Raw genomic sequence first — 24,092 nt, 5'->3', positions numbered from 1 at the left:
TAACCACATTATTATATCTGAGTGACAGACAGGATATTATGAGACTAACTCCACAACAAGGTTCTTTTTTGATTTTCTTTTAATCCGGTATACTAATCATTTTTTATTTTTTACAATATTTTTTAATTACAAATTCAAACATTTTTTTCTTTAAATTTTGTAGAGTATTTTTGGTTTGTTATGTCCCCCAAAAAAAGTGTACACAAATGGCAGACAAAGACACACCATGCTGAGTCAACACAATATTTTTATTTACATTGCAAAACAGCAGAACAATTTCACTTGTCACAGAATACCATTATGTACTTAAATGTAAGGTAACATTAAAGCTTCTACACAAATAATGATTTATTATTGGAAATACTGAAGAAACACAGAACCAACGCAAGCGTGACGGTGACCTTTTATGCCAAACCAACTTTTCTTACATATTGGTACCTGTTTGTGTTTATTGGGGATCTGCATAAGTCCTGGAAATTTGAAATCAAACCATGGAGGCATTGCAGAGATACTTAATAAAAAAAATAAAAAAAAAACCAATCTGGTCTTACTTCATACTTCCTCCAAACGAGTCATTAGGAATTTGCCAAATTTGTGATGTTTTTATATGGTAAAGATTCATCCTTTTGTTGTGGGGCAGACTGGCTCGTACATGCACATGCATCCTCCTCTGTTGCCATTTCTAATACAAAAATTAGCGTATAGTCCAAATTTATATGTCAGTATATTCCATATGGAAGTGCTATAAAGTACATCATGACTGACGGGGACTTGATGCAGTCAAAGTGGAGGCACGTAAACAAGACCCCCGTATCCTGACTGTCAGAAAGCTGCTTGAAAATGGTCTGTAAAACATATTGTATGCAAACTTTAACCTAAATAACCACCATCACATGTTATGTAGACCACAAGGAAATGTTTTAAATTGAGGGAAAAAAATCATAATATGCCCCTTTTAAAAGCTTTTATTGTGAAATACAAAGGGGACCCGCTAATGTCAACAATCCATCTCTATCATGTGGGATGTCGTTGTGGCTTGTGCAGCCCTTTGAGACACTTGTGATAAAGGGCTGTACAAATAAACTTTGATTGATTTATTGATCAAGTCCCGGTCCATCGGCTTGCTTAGGTGGACATACAGTACATCGTCAACCGCTTTTGTCGAAATAAATTTAAAAACTCAGAGGTGTCATTTCTGTGAAAAATCGGTCCGTTTATGTTGAGACTCATCATAATATTATCAACATCATCATTGCCACCAAGACGCATGAAATGACAACCGGGAAAAACAATTAAAATTGCATTATATTGTTATGGCAGCTAAGACATGCAAGATAATTACTGTACTGTAGCAAGAAAAAAGAAGAATCTAAACAAAAAATATGAACAAATAGAGGAAAATTATGTCGACAAACTGAAAAAAGTCCTTTATTGTGTGATTTTTAATATCCATCCATCCATCCATCTTCTTCCGCTTATCCGAGGTCGGGTCGAGACTTCCCTCTCCCCAGCCACTTTGTCCAGCTCTTCTCAGGGGATCCCGAGGCGTTCCCAGGCCAGCCGGGAGACATAGTCTTCCCAACGTGTCCTGGGTCTTCCCCGTGGCCTCCTACCGGTCGGACGTGCCCTAAACACCTCCCTAGGGAGGCATTCGTGTGGCATCCTGACCAGATGCCTGAACCACCTCATCTGGCTCCTCTCCATGTGGAGGAGCAGCGGCTTTACTTTGAGCTCCCCCCGGATGACAGAGCTTCTCACCCTATCTCTAAGGGAGAGCCCCGCCACCCGGCGGAGGAAACTCATTTCGGCCGCTTGTACCCGTGATCTTGTCCTTTCGGTCATGACCCAAAGCTCATGACCATAGGTGAGGATGGGAACGTAGATCGACCGGTAAATTGAGAGCTTTGCCTTCCGACTCAGCTCCTTCATCACCACAACGGATCGATACTGCGTCCGCATTACTGATCCGCCTGTCGACCTCACGATCCACTCTTCCCTAACTCGTGAACAAGACTCCATGGTACTTGAACTCCTCCACTTGGGGCATGATCTCCTCCCCAACCCGGATATGGCACTCCACCCTTTTCCGGGAGAGGGCCATGGACTCGGACTTAGAGGTGCTGATTCTCATCCCAGTCGCTTCACACTCGGCTGCGAACCGATCCAGTGAGAGCTGAAGATCCTGGCCAGATGAAGCCATCAGGACCACATCATCTGCAAATAGCAGAGACCTAATCCTGCAGCCACCAAACCGGATCCCGTCAACGCCTTGACTGGGCCTAGAAATTCTGTCCATAAAAGTTATGAACAGAATGGGTGACAAAGGGCAGCCTTGGCGGAGTCCAACCTTCACTGGAAAGGTGTCCGACTTACTACCGGCAATGCGGACCAAGCTCTGACACTGATCATACAGGGAGCGGACCGCCACAATCAGACAGTCCGATACCCCATACTCTCTGAGCACTCCCCACAGGACTTCCCGAGGGACACGGTCGAATGCCTTCTCCAAGTCCACAAAGCACATGTAGACCGGTTGGGCAAACTCCCATGCACCCTCAAGGACCCTGCCGAGAGTATAGAGCTGGTCCACAGTTCCACGACCAGGACGAAAACCACACTGTTCCTCCTGAATCCAAGGTTCGACTATCCGGCGTAGCCTCCTCTCCAGTACACCTGAATAGACCTTACCGGGAAGGCTGAGGAGTGTGATCCCACGATAGTTGGAACACACCCTACGGCCACCCGAACGCCCCCCTAGGGAGGTGTTTAGGGCACGTCCGACTGGTAGGAGGCCACGGGGAAGACCCAGGACACGTTGGGAAGACTATGTCTCCCGGCTGGCCTGGGAACACCTCGGGATCCCCCGGGAAGAGCTGGACGAAGTGGCTGGGGAGAGGGAAGTCTGGGCTTCCCTGCTTAGGATGGATGGATGGCATTATATTGTTATGATAGCCAAGACATGTAAGATAATTACTAGAGATGTCCGATAATATCGGCCGATAAATGCGTTAAAATGTAATATCGGGAATTATCGGTATCGTTTTTTTTATTATCAGTATCGTTTTTTTTTTTTTTTAATTAAATAAACATAAAAAACACAAGATACACTTACAATTAGTGCACCAACCCAAAAAATCTTCCTCCCCCATTTACACTCATTCACTCTCATTCACACAAAAGGGTTGTTTCTTTCTGTTATTAATATTGTGGTTCCTACATTATATATCAATATATATCAATACAGTCTGCAAGGGATACAGTCCGTAAGCACACATGATTGTGCGTGCTGCTGCTCCACTAATAGTACTAACCTTTAACACTTAATTTGACTCATTTTCATTAATTACGAGTTTCAATGTAACTGTTTTTATATTGTTTTACTTTCTTTTTTATTCAAGAAAATGTTTTTAATTTATTTATCTTATTTTGTTTTATTAATTTTTTTTAAAAGTACCTTATGGTTGTCCAAATTAGGCATAATAATGTGTTAATTCCACAACTGTATATATCGGTATCGGTTGATATCGGTATCGGTAATTAAAGAGTTGGACAATATCGGAATATCGGATATCGGCAAAAAGCCATTATCGGACATCCCTAATATTTACTGTATTGTAGCAAGAAAAAAGAAGAATCTAAACAAAAAATATGAACAAATAGAGGAAAATGATGTCGACAAACTGAAAAAAGTCCTTTATTATGTGATTTTTGATATTTATTAGTTAATACTTTTAAAATATTTTCTGTCAAAAGTAGATGTGCCATTTAGGGTGCCAATATAAATTAAGTTATGCAACTTTGGATCATGCACTAATGTGCCCATTTAAAGCCTAATGTAACCACACCCTAATGCCTTTTGTCCTCCTGTTACTACAAAGTACAATTTAAATGCTTTTTAAATATCTAATTCTCACATGGTGTTGATGCACATTGACAGGCTTTGTCCACCCTGGGAAAAACGTTATGCACTTTTTGCGATGAAAAAGTGCACGTTGACTACTCGTAACACAAAAGGCAAGACAACTTATGCAATTTATAGTGTAGGAGCTATTAAGGCATACGGTAGAAGGACCTGACCAAAACCCCACGGACCGCACAGTCCAACTCACGAAAAAAAGCAAAAAAAGTGTTGAGGGATTCTGGTACCAAAACAGAATGGGATTAAGAGAGTGTGTGCTAGAGTCAGGTGGGAATGAAGGTTGTTATGATGGTTCAAATGAAACAACTAGTGGTGTGCAGGAGATGCAGGGGAGCATCTATGTCAGAGACAGCAGTGGCAAAAGTAGGGCGAGAAAAACGCTCATCTGGGGGTCGGGTGTTGCCGCAGAGGAAACGGGTCGCTTCTTCTTGCGTCCGTTGCAGAGTGGCGTGTTGCAGCAGTAAATGCACACCGAGTTCAGCCGCCCGGTGCAGAACTGCTGATAACCGGAGGAGGCGATGAGACAAGCCCCGGAGGACGCGCATGATTTCCGGTAATGAATCCCTGCAAAGAATGAAAAAGTTTGAGGATTAATTTTCCTCCTTTTGGACCACCGGCGTATCTTCTGCAGGGCCACTTTAACGCAAACATTTCATTTTATAGGCAATGTTTACAATAAAGACAATGCCAACAGTATGGGCAGCCAAAAGGTATAAAGTAGACCAAAAATGTACCATAGGAGCAATATAAAATATAACATACGTAATATTTACAAATTATTAATACAGTATATAATCAGTGTTGGGACTAACGCGTTACAAAGTAAAGTATATTCAGTAACTCAGTTACTGCTACTACATGATGCGTTACTGCGTTATTTTACGTTATTTTTTATGTAGTATCGGCTAGAAACAGAAGATCTCAGTGTGTTTTATTGGAGCGCTGCGGTGTTGTCCTTCTGTGTCACAAGGAAGAGAAGCGGCGCTGTGTGAGTGTGTGTGTGTGTGGGGGGGGGGGGGATGTCTTGTTTACTAACAAGACATCATGGCGGAGCCGAAGCCGAGTTTCTTAACATGGAGATATTCTCACTACTTTTCTTTTGTCCAGCACAAAGAAAATAAAATTTTAGTTAAATGTATGTTGTGTCTTGGATCAAAGATCCTATCTACTGCCCAAAACAGCAATTCAAATCTGCTGAAACAGCTACAAAAGCAACATGCTTCGACGAAGCTAGTAAAGAGAGACACACTTCACCTCGGCTCCACCACCACCTAAGGATTTTAACGGAGGCACTGCTAGCCAGGACAACATTGATAGAGCCATTGCAGTGTATGTGGTAGAAGACATGCAGGCTATTTCTACAGTGGAGTCACCCGCTTTCAGGCAGTTACTTAGCATGATACCAGGCGTCAAACGACAAATGGCACCTGGACAGTGAGTACATAAAAATGGAAAACGAGCTAAAGAAAACACTCCAAACTCTGCCTCTGCTCATCATTCATTACACTCTGTCAATTCTCTTATATACTCTATTCTAGACTTCTAGAGTGTTTGATTATCACATCACTCTAAATGTATAGACTATAAAGTTCACAAACATAAAGAGGGATCCTAGTGGGCCAGGCCAATCTTTCATTTTATCTAAACTAAAACTGGGGAAATGCGTAGAGTGTTCTGGGCTTCACTGAAGACACGATTTTATTTCACAATTCCTTGAGAGAGAAAAAAACGCCTGGTTAGGCGTGTGTATAGCAGTATGTGTGCTGTATATAGTGACATGACATATAATCATGTCATGTGTGCCTTCCTTGGGTGAAGCCAGGTTTACAGCTATGTTGTGACATGTTGTTATTATGCGGTTTGTTACTTATGTATGTTATGTCGCAGCTATTTAAAATAGTTTTGCCAATTTGTTCTGGCCCAAAATAAATTGGCCCTTTGAAACATATCGTTGTCTTTGTGTGTTGTATGTAGACCACATTGCTTAGCAGAGTTCAGTGATGTAAATGCAAGTCAAGGTGATCAACAGATTGTATTATTCTCCAATGCAATAACAATACTGAAATGAAGGCTAAAAGGGATGGATGAAGTAACTAAATAGTTACTTTTCACAGTAACGCATTACTTTTTGGTGTAAGTAACTGAGTTACTAACTGAGTTACTTTTGAAATAAAGTAACTAGTAACTGTAACTAGTTACTGGTTTTCAGTAACTAACCCAACACTGTATATAATATATATTGATATATTATATTATTATATTTTTATATAATATAGACAATATATAAGAAATCCCAATTACCATGTATCAGTTGCGGCCACCGGTGCTGCCCACTGCTTCCCTCACCTCATGGGTCAAATGCAGAGGATAATCTCACCACACCTAGTGTGTGTGTGACAATCATTGGTACTTTAACTTTAAAGGGGAACATTATCACCAGACCTATGTAAGCGTCAATATATACCTTGATGTTGCAGAAAAAAGACCATATATTTTTTTAACCGATTTCCGAACTCTAAATGGGTGAATTTTGGCGAATTAAACGTCTTTCTATTATTCGCTCTGGGAGCGATGACGTCACAACGTGACGTCACATCGGGAAGCAATCCGCCATTTTCTCACTTTCGTCGGTGTGTTGTCGGAGGGTGTAACAACACGAACAGGGACGGATTCAAGTTGCACCAGTGGCCCAAAGATGCCAAAGTGGCAAGAAATTGGACGTTTGTTCCGCACACTTTACCCATGAAAGCTATGCTACGACAGAGATGGCAAGAATGTGTGGATATCCTGCGACACTCAAAGCAGATGCATTTACAATGATAAAGTCAAAGAAATCTGCCGCCAGACCCCCATTGAATCTGCCGGAGTGTGTGAGCAATTCAGGGACAAAGGACCTCAGTAGCACGGCAAGCAATGGCGGCAGTTTGTTCCCGCAGACGAGCGAGCTAAACCCCCTGGATGTCTTGGCTCACACCGTCCCTTATGCCACCGAAGATGATCAAGAGAAGAATATCGACCCTAGTTTCCCTGGCCTGCTGACATCAACTCCAAAACTGGACAGATCAGCTTTCAGGAAAAGAGAGCGGATGAGGGTATGTCTACAGAATATATTAATTGATGAAAACTTTATTCATTACTCGCTGTTTTACGTAAATTATTAAACATAAACTGTGTTTACCAATAATTTAGCTTAAAAACATTTATTTTTCGAGTACATTCGGGTAGTCTTGTGTAATGCAGTATTTTGTGTCTATTTAGGTATGGTTAACCTGAGTGCTGAAATCGTGGAAAAATAGATGTTCTTAGCGCGCCTGAAATGGGCTGTCTGCACTCTCAAAGTGCATGTTGTTGTCAAATGTATTTCATATGCTGTAAACCTAGTTCATAGTTGTTAGTAATTAATCTTATCAGACAGTGTTAAGCCGCTGAAATCCGAGTCTGAATCCGAGCTAATGTCGCTATACCTTGCTGTTTGTTTGTATTGGCATCACTGTGTGACGTCACAGGAAAATGGACGATGGTTAAAATCAGGCACTTTGAAGCTTTTTTTAGGGATATTGCGTGATGGGTAAAATTTTGAAAAAAACTTCGAAAAATAAAATAAGCCACTGGGAACTGATTTTTAATGGTTTTAACCCTTCTGAAATTGTGACAATGTTCCCCTTTAACTTTTAACTTATACGGCGTCGAATGGGTCCTACAAATTGTGAGTTCCAATATTTAAATGTTATTAATTTTTCACGTTTAATATGTTTTTTGCAATCTTAATTTCGACAGTTCCACATAAGATATGTTTTAATTGCTGATTGCGGGTTTATTGATTTTTAAATGCGCCAGAAAATGTTACGGCGCACGCGCAGTCTGTTTCCTCCGTCTTCCGCGGGAGCACCGAGAGGCTCTGCTGTGAGCTCCACAGGACACGCCCCCGCGCTTTCCGCACAGACCGCACCAGCCGGAGACAATCTGCTATCTGCGCACCTGGGTCTAATCAGACAAGCAGCATAAGGACCAGTGGACCCAAGGATCCTGGCGGGAACTTAGTTTCTCAATGGTGTACCTACCCTCCGTCGCCCTGAAAGCGAGCTGGACTCTGACTTACTCCCTCGTTCCTCAACTATTCGCTCGCCCCGGAATCTGACGCCTCTCTCTGCCCCACGGACTTCACGGATCCCTTCTGCGTTGCCCTCTTTTGTTTTGTCTGCTTCTTCATTCAACATTTACGGTAACACTCAACAGCTAATCTACACACATACGCTCTTGGATTTTGTCACACACCATTAAATAGTTTATTAGTATTGTTTTTTATTTACATATATATATATATATATATATATATATATATATATATATATATATATATATATATATATATATATATATATATATATATATATATATATATATGTTAAAATCTCCTGACGATTGAGGGTACCCCCCTCATGAAACAGGCCTGTAGAGATGAAATAGTCTTGTGATTTTTTTCCCACACATACATATATATATATATATATATATATATATATATATATATATATATATATATATATATATATATATATATATATATATATGTTAACTATATATATAATAAATCATTGAACAATACGCCCCCTGGTGTCTGTTGCCGTCAACTCCCTTAGTCAAACACAACAGAAAATACCCCGTTTTGTACACTGTTGATGTGTTTCAATGCAAAGTAAATGTGTTTCTGTATAGTTTTTCTCCAGCAATGGTCATGTGGTGACATAAATGATGGTATTTTGAGAGGCAATCATTGAAGTCGGACATCACCGAAGGCCTAGGTGGGAAACGCAAAGCCCACCACTGAGATTGAAGTATTTAAATGGGTTTTAAAGTGGGACTTAAATGATTCTACTAACTGTTTCCGGTAGTGTATTCTAGAGTAACAATGAAGTCAGACATCACTGAAGGCCTAGGTGGGAAACACACGTTGTTAATATATTCAAAGTGTAGTTGTTGTTGATTATTTGAGGTCATTGGTATATACTTTTGCGAACCTGTTGTTTAAAAAAAATGCAAAATAGATATATTTGGGGGAAAAAAACAGCTGTAAATCGGAAAGTGACAAATGTAAGAAATGTCGCACCCGTCCATCCATCAATGTTTCTGTATGTGGCCCCTAAATGGACACCATTGGTATAAACAGTTCATCGAATGCACCGCAGTTACAAACCCCGTTTCCATATGAGTTGGGAAATTGTGTTAGATGTAAATATAAACGGAATACACTGATTTGCAAATCATTTTCAACCCATATTCAGTTGAATATGCTACAAAGACAACATATTTGATGTTCAAACTGATAAACATTTTTTTTTTTTTTGCAAATAATCATAAACTTTCAAATTTGATGCCAGCAACACGTGACAAAGAAGTTGGGAAAGGTGGCAATAAATACTGATAAAGTTGAGGAATGCTCATCAAACACTTAGGAATCTATCTATCTATCTATCTATCTATCTATCTATCTATCTATCTATCTATCTATCTGTCTATCTATCTATCTATCTATCTATTTGGAACATCCCACAGGTGAACAGGCAAATTGGGAACAGGTGGGTGCCATGATTGGGTATAAAAGTAGATTCCATGAAATGCTCAGTCATTCACAAACAAGGATGGGGCGAGGGTCACCACTTTGTCAACAAATGCGTGAGCAAATTGTTGAACAGTTTAAGAAAAACCTTTCTCAACCAGCCCTTGCAAGGAATTTAGGGATTTCACCATCTACGGTCTGTAATATCATCAAAGGGTTCAGAGAATCTGGAGAAATCACTCCACGTAAGCAGCTAAGACCGTGACCTTCGATCCCTCAGTCTGTACTGCATCAACAAGCGACATCAGTGTGTAAAGGATATCACCACATGGGCTCAGTAACACTTCAGAAACCCACTGTCAGTAACTACAGTTGGTCGCTACATCTGTAAGTGCAAGTTAAAACTCTCCTATGCAAGGCAAAAACCGTTTATCAACAACACCCAGAAACGCCGTCGGCTTCGCTGGGCCTGAGCTCATCTAAGATGGACTGATACAAAGTGGAAAAGTGTTCTGTGGTCTGACGAGTCCACATTTCAAATTGTTTTTGGAAACTGTGGACGTCGTGTCCTCTGGACCAAAGAGGAAAAGAACCAGCCGGATTGTTATAGGCGCAAAGTGTAAAAGCCAGCATCTGTGATGGTATGGGGGTGTATTAGTGCCCAAGACATGGGTATCTTACACATCTGTGAAGGCACCATTAAATGCTGAAAGGTACATACAGGTTTTGGGGCAACATATGTTGCCATCCAAGCAACGTTACCATGGACGCCCCTGCTTATTTCAGCAAGACAATGCCAAGCCACGTGTTACATCAACGTGGCTTCATAGTGAAAGAGTGCGGGTACCAGACTGGCCTGCCTGTATTCCAGACCTGTCTCCCATTGAAAATGTGTGGTGCATTATGAAGCCTAAAATAGCACAACGGAGACCCCCGGCCTGTTGAACAACTTAAGCTGTACATCAAGCAAGAATGGGAAAGAATTCCACCTGAGAAGCTTCAAAAATGTGTCTCCTCAGTTCCCAAACGTTTACTGAGTGTTGTTAAAAGGAAAGGCCATGTAACACAGTGGTGAACATGCCCTTTCCCAACTACTTTGGCACGTGTTGCAGCCATGAAATTCTAAGTTAATTATTATTTGCAAAAAAAAAAAAAAAGTTTATGAGTTTGAACATCAAATATGTTGTCTTTGTAGCATATTCAACTGAATATGGGTTGAAAAGGATTTGCAAATCATTGTATTCCGTTTATATTTACATCTAACACAATTTCCCAACTCATATGGAAACGGGGTTTGTAGGTCACTTTGAGAAAGAAGCCAACAAATAAGATGGTTAAGGCTGTTGCCATGTCAACAGGGTGTGGCGGAACGAGTCACTCACCATCAGGTCTGACCAGCACCTCCTTCTGGCACATATCCTGCACATTGACGGTGCAGTTGACAATGTACTCGGGCGTGGAGCAGTCGTTGTGCTTCATTTCCTCGCACTGGTAGCACTGGATCTGAAGGGCGTCTCCTACAAGTCGAGGGGAAAAAAAAAAAAAAACGTGGTGGATTACGTCATTGTCTAATTTGCATAATTGGCACGTGCAGGTGATGTTTTGGACTTTGTGGGAGAAACAAAAAATGAGTAAAAAACATGAAAAACAAAATAAAAATATGACTGAACTTTTTTTCTACTGCTTTTTTTTTCCGCGGTCCTTTTTTATGTCCTCTGAGTGCTTTTAAATGTGAGAGGGAGGAGTGTCCACTGCGACCGGACAGAAGCTTTCATGTGGAATACTCAAAGTGTTCAATAAAACCAGAAAGGGTGTCAAGATTGTCACAAGATGTTATATAAAAAAAAAAAATCTAGAGGGGTTATTCTCTGACAGACAAGGGGCCTCATGTGTCAAGTTTGCTTACGCACAAAAACCTGCACTGCAAAAAGTCAGTGTTCAAAAACAATAAAAATATGCTCACATACATACATAGGTACCTACGCTCCCACATACATACACAAATACAGTACATATTTACATACTTAAAGTTCGTACACCCACACGCACATTCAATATACAAACATACACATACTGTACAAATACACTCACTGTACAAACACATATACACATTCTGTACATATACAAGTACATATGCATACTTACACTCATGCACATAATCACGTTTCATCATACTTGCCAACACTCCCGGATTTTCCGGGAGACTCCCGAAATTCAGCGCCTCCCCCGAAAACCTCCCGGGACAAATTTTCTCCCGAAATTCAGGCGGAGCTGGAGGCCACGCCCCCTCCAGCCCCATGCGGACCTGAGTGACGTGTTGACAGCCTGTTCACACGTCCGCTTTCCCACAACATAAACAGCTAATGATCGAGGGCGAGTTCTTGGTTTCTTATGTGGGTTTATTGTTAGGCAGTTTCATTAACGTCCTCCCAGCGCGGTAACAACACACAACAACAGCAGTCAAGTTTTCGTCCCCCGTAAAGCAGTTCGTCTGCCGTAAACAGCAATGTTGTGACACTTTTAAACAGGACAATACTGCCATCTACTGTACATGCATATGTGACCCACCCATAATGTGTCACATTTTTGTGTTGATTTATTTATTTTATTTTGTGGTTTGAATTCGTTTTTGGAGCTGTCATTACACATTTATCAGTATTCACATTGGTCAGTAGGGCGTTTCTTCCCAATTGAATGCTATCACCTGCAGACCGGAAGTGTCTTGTCATTCTGATGAGCGCGACCAGTCTGTGAACAATTGAAACGTCCTGTGTGCTTTTTCCTCCTGTATAACAGGTTAGTTTTGGTGAATCAACTCACTGAATAATATCCATGTGATCTTTATAAGTTTAAGTACACATTCTGATGGTGGAGCCTAACTCTAAAGTGTTTGTGAGTTGTAGTTTGTATTTGTGAATGAATCCAGTGCGCAGCTGCAGTAATCAATACAAAAAGGCAACGTGAGTGCGCAATGTTTATATAGGAACTTCTGATCCTAATTCAGACTCCCAAATTAGAGCTCCCGTTTTCTTATTGATTTTAAAATGTATATTTGTATAATGTGTGTGTTCTGAAATAGTGACAGAGAATAGAACAAGGATGGACAATTCAACCCTTAACTCAACAATGAGTAGATGAGTGTTATGTGTGTGTATATGTGTAAATAAATGAACACTGAAATTCAAGTATTTATTTTATTTATATATAAAATATATATATATATATATATAGCTAGAATTCACTGAAAGTCAACTATTTCTTATATATATATATATATATATATATATATATATATATATATATATATATATATATATCTTAACCACGCCCCCCGCCCCACCCCCGACCACGCCCCCCACCTCCCGAAATCGGAGGTCTCAAGGTTGGCAAGCATGCGTTTCATCAAACATATATTAACGTTGTTGCCCTAGAGTAAACTGGGTATAACACATGGCACACTGACCAAGCTTAACCTATTGTTACTATAACAATCTACAAGGTTAATGTAGGTTGCTTCTCTTTCTCCCCCTCCATTTTTCTGCATTCTTTCGTATCTCAAGTTATCATTACGTATATGTATTGTTGCATTTGAACAACTGTATTGTTGATAATAAAGGTAAAGTATTGGTAGTGTTCTTTATCAAAAGCGCTATTTCTATTGCTATTTGTATTGATCCATTTGTAGTGTAATAATGCTCATTGTCATTTCTGTATTATTTTTTTATTTTTCGCTAACTGCTTATTTGCTATTACTTTTACCATCATATTTGTACATGTCATATTTGCTGATGTTGCTCTATTGTTGTTGTTTGCTGTTGTTGTTTTTGTCTCTCTGTCTAATCCCCCTCTTGTCCCCACAATTTCCCCCTCTGTCTTCTTTTTTTTCTCTTTCTATCCCCTCCTGCTCCGGCCCGGCTGCACTAAATGATAATATAAATACATTTAATAAAGTCAAATACAAATAAGGCAACAAGAGAAGTATCCTACACTTCTCTTTTGTAAAGTAAATGTGAACAGCCGACATGGGCATCTACATCAACTATATGATTTGCCTGAGAAGCTGGACAGGACATAAAAAAAATAAATAAATAAATAAAAAAACAAAAAAAACAATTAGGGGTATTTTATTTGAACTAAGCAAAATTATCTGCCAATAGAACAAGAAAATTTGGCTTGTCAAGACTTTCCAAAACAAGTCAAATTAGCTAACCTCAATGAACCCAAAAATACCTTAAAATAAGTATATTCTCACTAATAACAAGTGCACTTTTCTTGGTAGAAAAAAAAAGAGACCTTTTTGCTCAATATGTTGAAAAATATTCTTAAATGAAGCAAATGCTAGTGCCATTATCTTGACATAATGATATGCGCTCGGCATCATTATTATTTTTTTTTCATGCTTGAAGTAAAAAATTATTACTTTAAAAAAAGTATTTTTATACTTGTGAGTGTTGATGACACAGCTTTGCAACAGTTGATATTCTAGTTTCAAGCATGTTTTACTCAATATAGGTCAGGGGTCGGCAACCCAAAATGTTGAAAGAGCCTTAATTGGACCAAAAATACAAAAACAAATCTGTCTGGAGCCGCAAAAAATTAAAAGCCATATTACATACAGATAGTGTGTCATGAGATATAAATTGAATTAATATGACTTAAAGGAAACTAAATGAGCTCAAATATAGCTACAAACGAGGCATAATGATGCAATATGTACATATAGCTAGCCTAAATAGCATGTTAGCATCGATTAGCTCGCAGTCATGCAGTGACCAAATATGTCTGATTAGCACTCCACACAAGTCAATAACATCAACAAAACTCACCTTTGTGGATTCATGCACAACGTTAAAAGTTTGGTGGACAACATGAGACAGAAAAAGAAGTGGCATAAAACACGTCCTAGAAAGTCGCAGAAAGATATACATGTAAACAAACTAAGGTGAGTTCAAGGACTGGAAGAATTAGTAGGACAAAACGGCGCTCGCCAAATACTCGAATCAGTGAAGCATGTTTAATACAAACAGTGTGCTTTATAACAATTAGGGAGGTTTGTGTCATGTTTGTCCTCCTACAGAAACCATATTAAAACAAAAAAAAGTTTTTTTTCCCCTCAACTTTTTCCATTTTTCATACATTTTTGAAAAAGCTCCGGAGAGCCACTAGGGCGGCGCTAAAGAGCCGCATGCGGGTTGCCGACCCCTGATATAGGTCATCAAATCTCAGCAACAAGCTGTAATATCTTACTGAGATCATTTAGGACCAAAACCCTTAAAACAAGTAAAACACTCTAACATAAAATCTGCTTAGTGAGAAGAATGATCTTATCAGACAGAAAATAAGCAAATATCACCCTTATTTGAGATATTTCATCTTACTTAGATTTCAGTTTTTGCAGTGCACCATCAGTCACTACTTTTTAAAAAAAAATATAATGCTTCATATTCATTAATATTTGTGAGGACATGCATTCATTTATCTCGGCAATCATTTCGCCACCTATTGCTGTCACAAAGTGGGACTCCAGCACCATTGCGGCACTAGTGGCACGGGCCGAATAACCTGCTTTTGCGTCACGTGCCGCTGTTACCGCAAGTAGCTCTCCTGGGTTGTAATAATAAATTGAGTAATTAAACAAGAGTCAAAGTCTACTACATCCTTTTTCATACGTCGGCATGTTTAAATGTGACAGATTGCAAACCAGAAGACAGCCCCCACGTCTCTCTCCTTATCAGTGTTGCGAGGGGGAGGGGGGGGGCGGGGCTTTCTTTGTGTGCGAGGAGTGGGCTTTTCCGTTTGAATGAGATATCAACTAGAATGCATTGGTTAAACTGATCTCCTAAAGCTTTGGTAAAACTTGAAAATATTCCGTCTTGATGGTTCTTCTTACTCAGCATATATGTCATCGAAAAAACTTGGGATTGACCAGTAACTTAGATTCCCTGGGAGGAAGAGCTGGTCGACGCATCACTTTGCAGTCTATTCAATTGAATACAAGTTGAAAAGGATTTTCAAATCATTGTATTCTGTTTTTATTTACCATTTACACAACATGACAACTTCACTGGTTTTGGGTTTTGTATCTCCTCTCAGCCGCATGATAACAATGTCTACTCTGTGTACTGTTATGATATTAATTTGGACTTTGTAAACGTAGTTTGGGCTATTTGCTGTCCATTAAAAAAGGTTTGTAAGATGTAAACAGTCAGCTACATCGGAGACTGTTTAAGTCGACAACCCTCGAATCGGATGACTCACATCGACATAAGCCGTTGTTGACGTAATATAGTGAGGAGGTTAATTTGGCCTACTGATAATACATTTATATTAACAAGGTCCGTCCGTAAAAGCCTGAATAGTAAAATTGATTGTACCTGACCCATGTAACTCATCAAAGACAATGTCAGAACAACATCACGTGACATCTCTGATGAAGGCTGCATAGGCAAGGTAAATTGTCAGGTACAAACAATTTTACTATTCAGGCTGTTATAGATAAACCTTGTTTATATAAAAGGTTGTTGACATAGGTGGTCCTAATGGGGGGCTTTCTTTGTGTGCGAGGAGTGGGCTTTTCCGTTTGAATGAGATATCAACGAGAATGTATTGGTTAAACTGATCTCCTAAAGCTTTAGTAAAACTTGAAAATATTCCGTCTTGATGGTTCTTCTTACTCAGCATATATGTCATCGAAATAACTTGGGATTGACCAGTAACTTAGATTCCCTGGGAGGAAGAGCTGGTCGACGCATCACTTTGCAGTCTATTCAATTGAATACAAGTTGAAAAGGATTTTCAAATCATTGTATTCTGTTTTTATTTACCATTTACACAACATGACAACTTCACTGGTTTTGGGTTTTGTATCTCCTCTCAGCCGCATGATAACAATGTCTACTCTGTGTACTGTTTTGATATTAATTTGGACTTTGTAAACGTAGTTTGGACTATTTGCTGTCCATTAAAAAAGGTTTGTAAGATCTAAACAGTCAGCTACATCGGAGACTGTTTAAGTCGACAATCCTCGAATCGGATGACTCACATCGACATAAGCCGTTGTTGACGTAATATAGTGAGGAGGTTAATTTGGCCTACTGATAATACATTTATATTAACAAGGTCCGTCCGTAAAAGCCTGAATAGTAAAATTGATTGTACCTGACCCATGTAACTCATCAAAGACAATGTCAGAACAACATCACGTGACATCTCTGATGAAGGCTGCATAGGCTAGGTAAATTGTCAGGTACAAACAATTGTACTATTCAGGCTGTTATAGATAAACCTTGTTTATATAAAAGGTTGTTGACATAGGTGGTCCTAATGACCGAAACTAGCCATTGCTAGCACATTTACTTGTGACTTCAATGAGAGACATAAGAGGAATGGCTAATGAAATATCTTTGAACCTGTATGGCAGTTTGCTGACATTGTTTACCCCCCCATTTGTGCAAAATTAAAATGGGTGCATTTTGTTAGTTAGAGATGAAAGAACAGCTGAGAAGTCTACCGCCAAAGGCGAATGGCTCTTTGGTCCTTTGCCGGAGCTTTAAAGGTAAGTGGAATTTCCTTTCCCTGTTTCCTCAACCCTTTCTTCTTTTGTTGTTATTGATTTTGACAGGCTCTAGTTTTGCGAAAGCATGTGAGCGATAATGGGGAAGTTAACAATACTACAACCATACTTGCCAACCTTGAGACCTCCAATTTCGGGAGGTGGTGCGGGGGGCGTGGTTGGGGCGGGGGCGTGGTTAGGGGCGTGGTTAAGAGGGGAGGAGTATATTTACAGCTAGAATTCACCAAGTCAAGTATTTCATATATATATATATATATATATATATATATATATATATATATATATATATATATATATATATATATATATATATATATATATATATATATATATGCATACTAGTTTTAGCTATTTGGCTGTTCTAGTTTTTATTTGTATTTATTTTTTATTATCTTTTTATTTTTATTTAATTTTTGTATTTTTTAAATTAATGTATTTATTTATTTTTGTTTTTTTTAATACACTGTAGCACTTTGAGGTTGTTTACTCAATGTAAAGTGTTTTTTACGAATAACATCTATCATTATTATTATTATTATTAACCTATGAATAAAAACATCAAAACCATAATATACATTGTTAAATGTGTAACTAAACATTAATACTGTATTTTTATACAGGCAGATTTTTTACAAACATGGTCATGCAGTTAAACAGCCATATTATTATTATTATATGGGAAAAACTATAGCAAAAATTAAAAAAAAAGACAGTACAAAAATCGGTATGTAATGAAAAAAGGCTAATATAATACATAATATCAGTTTTAGGCATTTTTAAATGCATACTTTGACTTCCTTGGTGCCCGCGACCCCGAAGGGAATAAGCGGTAGAAAAAAAAATGGATGGACGGATGGATATATATATATATATATATATATATATATATATATATATATATATATATATATATATATATATATATATATATATATAAATAAAAGAAATACTTGAATTTCAGTGTTCATTTATTTACACATATACACACACATAACACTCATCTACTCATTGTTGAGTTAAGGGTTGAATTGTCCATCCTTGTTCTATTCTCTGTCACTATTTTTCGAACCATGCTGAACGCCCTCTCTGATAATGCATTGCTGTGTGGCACGCACAAAAGTGCTTTCATCAAATGCACTAGATGGCAGTATTGTCCTGTTTAAGAGTGTCACAACATTGCTGTTTACGCTAGACGGACTGCTTTACTGTAGACGTTCTTTATATTGTGGGAAAGCGGACTCAGGTCCGCATGGAGCTGGAGGGGGCGTGGCCTCCAGCTCCGCCTGAATTTCGGGAGATTTTCGGGAGAAAATTTGTCCCGGGAGGTTTTCGGGAGAGGCGCTGAATTTCGGGAGTCTCCCGGAAAATCCGGGAGGGTTGGCAAGTATGACTACAACAGACGCCGACATAAAGGGAACAATTTTTCCACGGAAACGACCTCTTAGGGCAACATGTTGAAAGAGTCATATTGGACCAAAACATAAAACGCCTTTTATTAAGTGTTATGATGAAGGCAACACATGATGTAAATGTCCAAAACTATCCATATTAGCCTACTATCAAAATTACTATGTGTCGCAGGCTGACGCAAATCTTTGTTGACAGAAATGTTGAAATGTAATATTTATTCTACACATTTTTACAACATTGGAAAACATTAGTAAAACGTCAGCTTCTCAGAAGGTGAGATAACTCCTGGAAATGACTGTCTCAGAATGGTCAAAGGTATAAATGTGTGTGTCCAAGTTAAAGGAAACGGCAGGCTGTCTTCTTCTAATGGATTTATTACAATCTTTGCAAGCTGGGTAATGTTTGCTGTGGTCTGGAACAACATGGCACACAAACAACTATCTGAAATGCAACCAACACAACATACAGATAATGTGTCATGAGACATGCAAATGTACAAACCCCGTTTCCATATGATTTGGGCAAATCATCGTATTCCATTTATATTTACATCTAACACAATTTCCCAACTCATGTGGAAACGGGGTTTGTAAGTTAAATACACAGAGGGCATAAGTAAAGGACATTAAATTAGCTCAAATATACCTACAAATATGGCATAAATAGCATGTTAGCATTGATTAGCTTGCAGTCATGCACTCACCAAATATGCCTGATTAGCACTACGCACAAGTCAGTAACATCAACAAAGCTCACCTTTGTGCATTCACGCACAGCATAAAACGTTTGGCGGACAAAATGAGACAAAGGAGTGGTATAAAACACGTCTTTCTGTGGCAGCGTCGGAGAAGGTTGCACATGTAAACCAACTACAGTGAGTTCAAGGACTGCTGAAATTAGTAGGACCAAACGGCGCTCGCCAAATACTGTCATCAGTGAAGCATGTTTAATATAAACAGTAGGATATCTAACAATTAGGAAGGTTTGTCCTCCTACAACAATCTTATTAAAACAAATAATATATTTTTTCCCTCATCTTTTTAAATTTTTTCACAATTTTTTGGAAAAAGCTCCAGAGAGCCACTAGGGCGGGGCTAAAGAGACACATGGAGCTCGAAAGCCGCGGGTTGCGGACCTCCGTCATAGGGTCTCACATTTCAAGTCGACCAAATATGCCTGATTAGCACTCCGCACAAGTCAATAACATCAACAAAGCTCACCTTTGTGCATTCACGCACAGCATAAAATGTTTGGAGGACAAAATGAGACAAAGGAGTGGCATAAAACACGTATTTGGACCCTGACCCTTTGGAAGTCCCTGAATGGATGCTAAATCAGAATGCGGCGTGTGGTTCTGAACATCAACCAGAATGATCATGTGACCAACAAGCATCTGTATGAGGGTCTGTCAAGGCTCAGTGACAAGGTGGCATCCAGGAGGGTTAAAGGGGAACATTATCACCAGACCTATGTAAGCGTCAATATATACCTTGATGTTGCTGAAAAAAGACCATGTATTTTTTTAACCGATTTCCGAACTCTAAATGGGTGAATTTTGGCGAATTAATCGCCTTTCTAATATTCGCTCTCGGAGCGATGACGTCACGTTGTGACGTCACATCGGGAAGCAATCCGCCATTTTCTCAAACACCGAGTCAAATCAGCTCTGTTATTTTCCGTTTTTTCGACTGTTTTCCGTACCTTGGAGACATCATGCCTCGTCGGTGTGTTGTCGGAGGGTGTAACAACACCAACAGGGACGGATTCAAGTTGCACCAGTGGCCCAAAGATGCCAAAGTGGCAAGAAATTGGACGTTTGTTCCGCACACTTTACCGACGAAAGCTATGCTACGACAGAGATGGCAAGAATGTGTGGATATCCTGCGACACTCAAAGCAGATGCATTTCCAACGATAAAGTCAAAGAAATCTGCCGCCAGACCCCCATTGAATCTGCCAGAGTGTGTGAGCAATTCAGGGACAAAGGACCTCGGTAGCACGGCAAGCAATGGCGGCAGTTTGTTCCCGCAGACAAGCGAGCTAAACCCCCTGGATGTCTTGGCTCACACCGTCCCTTATGCCACCGAAGATGATCAAGAGAAGAATATCGACCTTAGCTTCCCTGGCCTGCTGACATGAGGGTATGTCTACAGAATATATTAATTGATTAAAATTGGGCTGTCTGCACTCTCAAAGTGCATGTTGTTGCCAAATGTATTTCATATGCTGTAAACCTAGTTCATAGTTGTTAGTTTCCTTTAATGCCAAACAAACACATACCAATCGTTGGTTAGAAGGCGATCGCCGAATTCGTCCTCGCTTTCTCCCGTGTCGCTGGCTGTCGTGTCGTTTTCGTCGGTTTCGCTTACATACGGTTCAAACCAATATGGCTCAATAGCTTCAGTTTCTTCTTCAATTTGGTTTTCGCTACCTGCCTCCACACTACAACCATCCGTTTCAATACATTCGTAATCTGTTGAATCGCTTAAGCCGCTGAAATCCGAGTCTGAATCCGAGCTAATGTCGCTATAGCTTGCTGTTCTATCCACCATGTTTGTTTGTATTGGCATCACTATGTGACGTCACAGGAAAATGGACGGGTGTATATAACGAAGGTTAAAATCAGGCACTTTGAAGCTTTTTTTAGGGATATTGCGTGATGGGTAAAATTTTGAAAAAAACTTCGAAAAATAAAATAAGCCACTGGGAACTGATTTTTAATGGTTTTAACCATTCTGAAATTGTGATAATGTTCCCCTTTAAACCTGCCAGACATTCATAACTTCCTGCTAGAAAGCAAGGACTCTGGGAGCCAAGACACGGGCACCGACCAAGAGGACGTCCCATGCCACCATACGTGGATGCACTAAGGAAGGATGCAGGAGTGGAACTATACAGAACTGGAACTGCCGCGAAGATTGGAATCTCCATTGGCCAACCCGTCTAAGGACGACCCATTGAAAATAATCCATAGCTGCAGACCTAATAAGAAGAAAAGTTGAACGCCCGACAATCACATCTTCTGCCATCTTGTCTTGAATGCAGTTGTCGCGCCAGAATATTTTAATGAATGTGGACCTATAGAGTTTCAATTTCTAGGCACAGTCAGGGCGTTGAGGGGATCCGGTTCGGTGGTTGCAGAATTAGGTCCCTGCTTTTTGCAGAGGATGTGGTCCTGATGGCTTCATCTGGCCAGGATCTTCAGCTCTCACTGGATCGGTTCGCAGTCGAGTGTGAAGCGACTGGGATTGGAATCAGCACCTCCAAGTCCGAGTCCATGGTTCTCGCCTGGAAAAGGGTGGAGTGCCATCTCCGGGTTGGGGAGGAGACCCTGTGCCCAAGTGGAGGAGTTCAAGTACCTCGGAGTCTTGTTCACGAGTGAGGGAAGAGTGGATCGTGAGATCGACAGGCGTCTTCAGTAATGCGGACGCTGTATTGATCCATTGTGGTGAAGAAGGAGCTGAGTCGGAAGGCAAAGCTCTCGATTTACCGGTCGATCTAAGTTCCCATCCTCACCTATGGTCATGAGCTTTGGGTTATGACCGAAAGGACAAGATCACGGGTACAACCGGCCGAAATGAGTTTCCTCTGCCGGGTGGCGGGGCTCTCCCTTAGAGATAGGGTGAGAAGCTCTGCCATCCAGGAGGGGCTCAAAGTAAAGCCGCTGCTCCTCCACATGTAGAGGAGCCAGATGAGGTGGTTCGGGCATCTGGTCAGGATGCCACCCGAACTCCTCCCTAGGGAGGTGTTTACGGCACGTCCGGCCTGTAGGAGGCCACGGGGAAGACCCAGGACACATTGGGAAGACTATGTCTCCCGGCTGGCCTGGGAACGCCTCGGGGTCCCACAGGAAGAGCTGGACGAAGTGGCTGGGGAGAGGGAAGTCTGGGCTTCTCTGCTTAGGCTGCTGCCCCCGCGACCCCACCTCGGATAAGCGGAAGAAGATAGATGGATGGATGGACCTATAGAGGTAGGATTAGTCTAGTCTCCGGGGTAACACAAACACAACAATGTGCCATTTTGCTTGGCCGAGTGTGAAAAGACAATTAACTGCCAGCTCGACTGCGACGCCTTTGATGCTGCGACTTTGAAATAAGAGTCCTTTGAGTGGCGATCAGTCCGTGCGGAAGTGGGAATGAAGTATGATGTCAGCCACCTGACCTCTCCATATACGCTCCACTATTTCGGCGTGACTCACGTCTTTGTTTGCCTATGCAGTTCTGAAAGTTTGCAAAGGTCCGTCTTCCTGCGAGAGCGCGGCAGCTCCCCAGCAAGACTAATGGAGCCCTTGTCCCCGCTGCAGCGGCAGCTCGACATCACCTCTGGCTGGAGGGCGGCGGAGGACCGGGCCGGAGGACGCCGAGCACATAACGACGGCTGTCTCCGGGAGGCGAGGGAAGGCCGTAAAAACAATATCGGCGGCGCCTTTTAACGGTCAGTAAAGTTTAATTCACAATGCAAACAGAAGATGCGGTGCACACACTGCAGTGAACACACTTTCTGGGCATTGGGCAATGACATCACAATCTGTACCTCGGATTTGAACCCATCACGGAAGCGGCGTTCAATCAAGTCAAACACAGCCTCGGCCCGGACTTGTGCAATTATGGAAAAAGGTGGCAGTCATTAATTGTGTAACCGATAAACATAACCGAGCCCGGCAGAAACCAAGCCAGCGGCCCCCATCAGTCTGTCGCTATCAGATTATGGACGCAAACAGCTTCTTATTTGTTTTTGTCAGAGAGAATGTGTCACGCTGGGAGGCGAAATGCAGCTTATCAGCATTAACAGATAGCATTCGATTACCCAACAGGGAGAATTCCCACCGATAAAAACAAATAAAAGCACTTCTTTTCATCCCGGCAAGGCGGAAGAAAGAAAATGACATCATTCCAAAAGGATGCTATCAACCTGTTTGACAGGATTTATGAATAAAGTCATGCAATTGGATTCAAATCATCAGAAAAGTGCCTTAAAGTTGTTGTTTTTTTTCCACAATTGTGACCATAGTGAGATGAGTGCAATAATGTGGCTGAATAGAAATAAAGTGGTGAATACAATGAAATGCATGCATATATGTTAAGTGGTGTGTACCCACCTGCGAGCACCATTAAGACTCCAAAGAAAGTCGCCACAACGAGCAGACGCATGTCTCCCGGCGGGAACGCATCCGACCGCGGGAACTATGTGTCTCAGACGTCTGCGCGCGGGTCGCGGCGCCGCCAAAGGAGCGCAGAAACGTGCGCGCTCGTCAGCATCATCTCTGCGAGCCCGCTGGAATGTCTTCGCCTCCGCTGCGCGCGCACACTGGCGAGCGCGGGACCCTTTATGTTGCGGCGCGCGCGAGGGAGGTTCTGCAGCACAGAGGGCTGCGTGCGCACGTACCGGACGCTGCAATTTGGCGCTATAGGGGCCCCTCATGCCATACTTGCCAACCCTCCCGAATTTTCCGGGAGACGCCCGAAATTCAGCGACTCACCCGAAAACCTCCCGGGACAAACATTCTCCAGAAAATCTCCTGATTTTCAGCCGGAGCTGGAGGCCACGCCCCCTCCAGGTCCTTGCGGACCTGAGTGAGGACAGCCTTTTTTCAAGACGGGAGGACAACAGGGTGACAAGAACTAAATCATCCAG

At 41.0% G+C, this 24,092-nt stretch overlaps 1 protein-coding gene across 1 annotated transcript; it reads right to left on the bottom strand.

Moving 5' to 3' along the window:
* Positions 1–3,776: 3,776 nt before the first annotated feature.
* LOC133622618 (ly6/PLAUR domain-containing protein 1-like) lies at positions 3,777–23,739 on the bottom strand. The gene is made up of 3 exons (XM_061985445.1): positions 23,557–23,739; positions 10,859–10,993; positions 3,777–4,483 (listed from the first exon to the last, which is right to left on the bottom strand). The coding sequence occupies exons 1-3, from the start codon at positions 23,606–23,608 to the stop codon at positions 4,257–4,259; spliced, it is 414 nt and encodes a 137-aa protein (XP_061841429.1). The 5' UTR covers positions 23,609–23,739; the 3' UTR covers positions 3,777–4,256.
* Between the last annotated feature and the right edge of the window lie 353 nt (positions 23,740–24,092).

This window comes from Nerophis lumbriciformis, linkage group LG23, assembly GCF_033978685.3.
Source record: "Nerophis lumbriciformis linkage group LG23, RoL_Nlum_v2.1, whole genome shotgun sequence".
Lineage (NCBI taxonomy): Eukaryota > Metazoa > Chordata > Actinopteri > Syngnathiformes > Syngnathidae > Nerophis > Nerophis lumbriciformis.
Note: the sequence above shows the minus strand (reverse complement) of the source record. Positions and strands in the feature narration are given on the sequence as shown.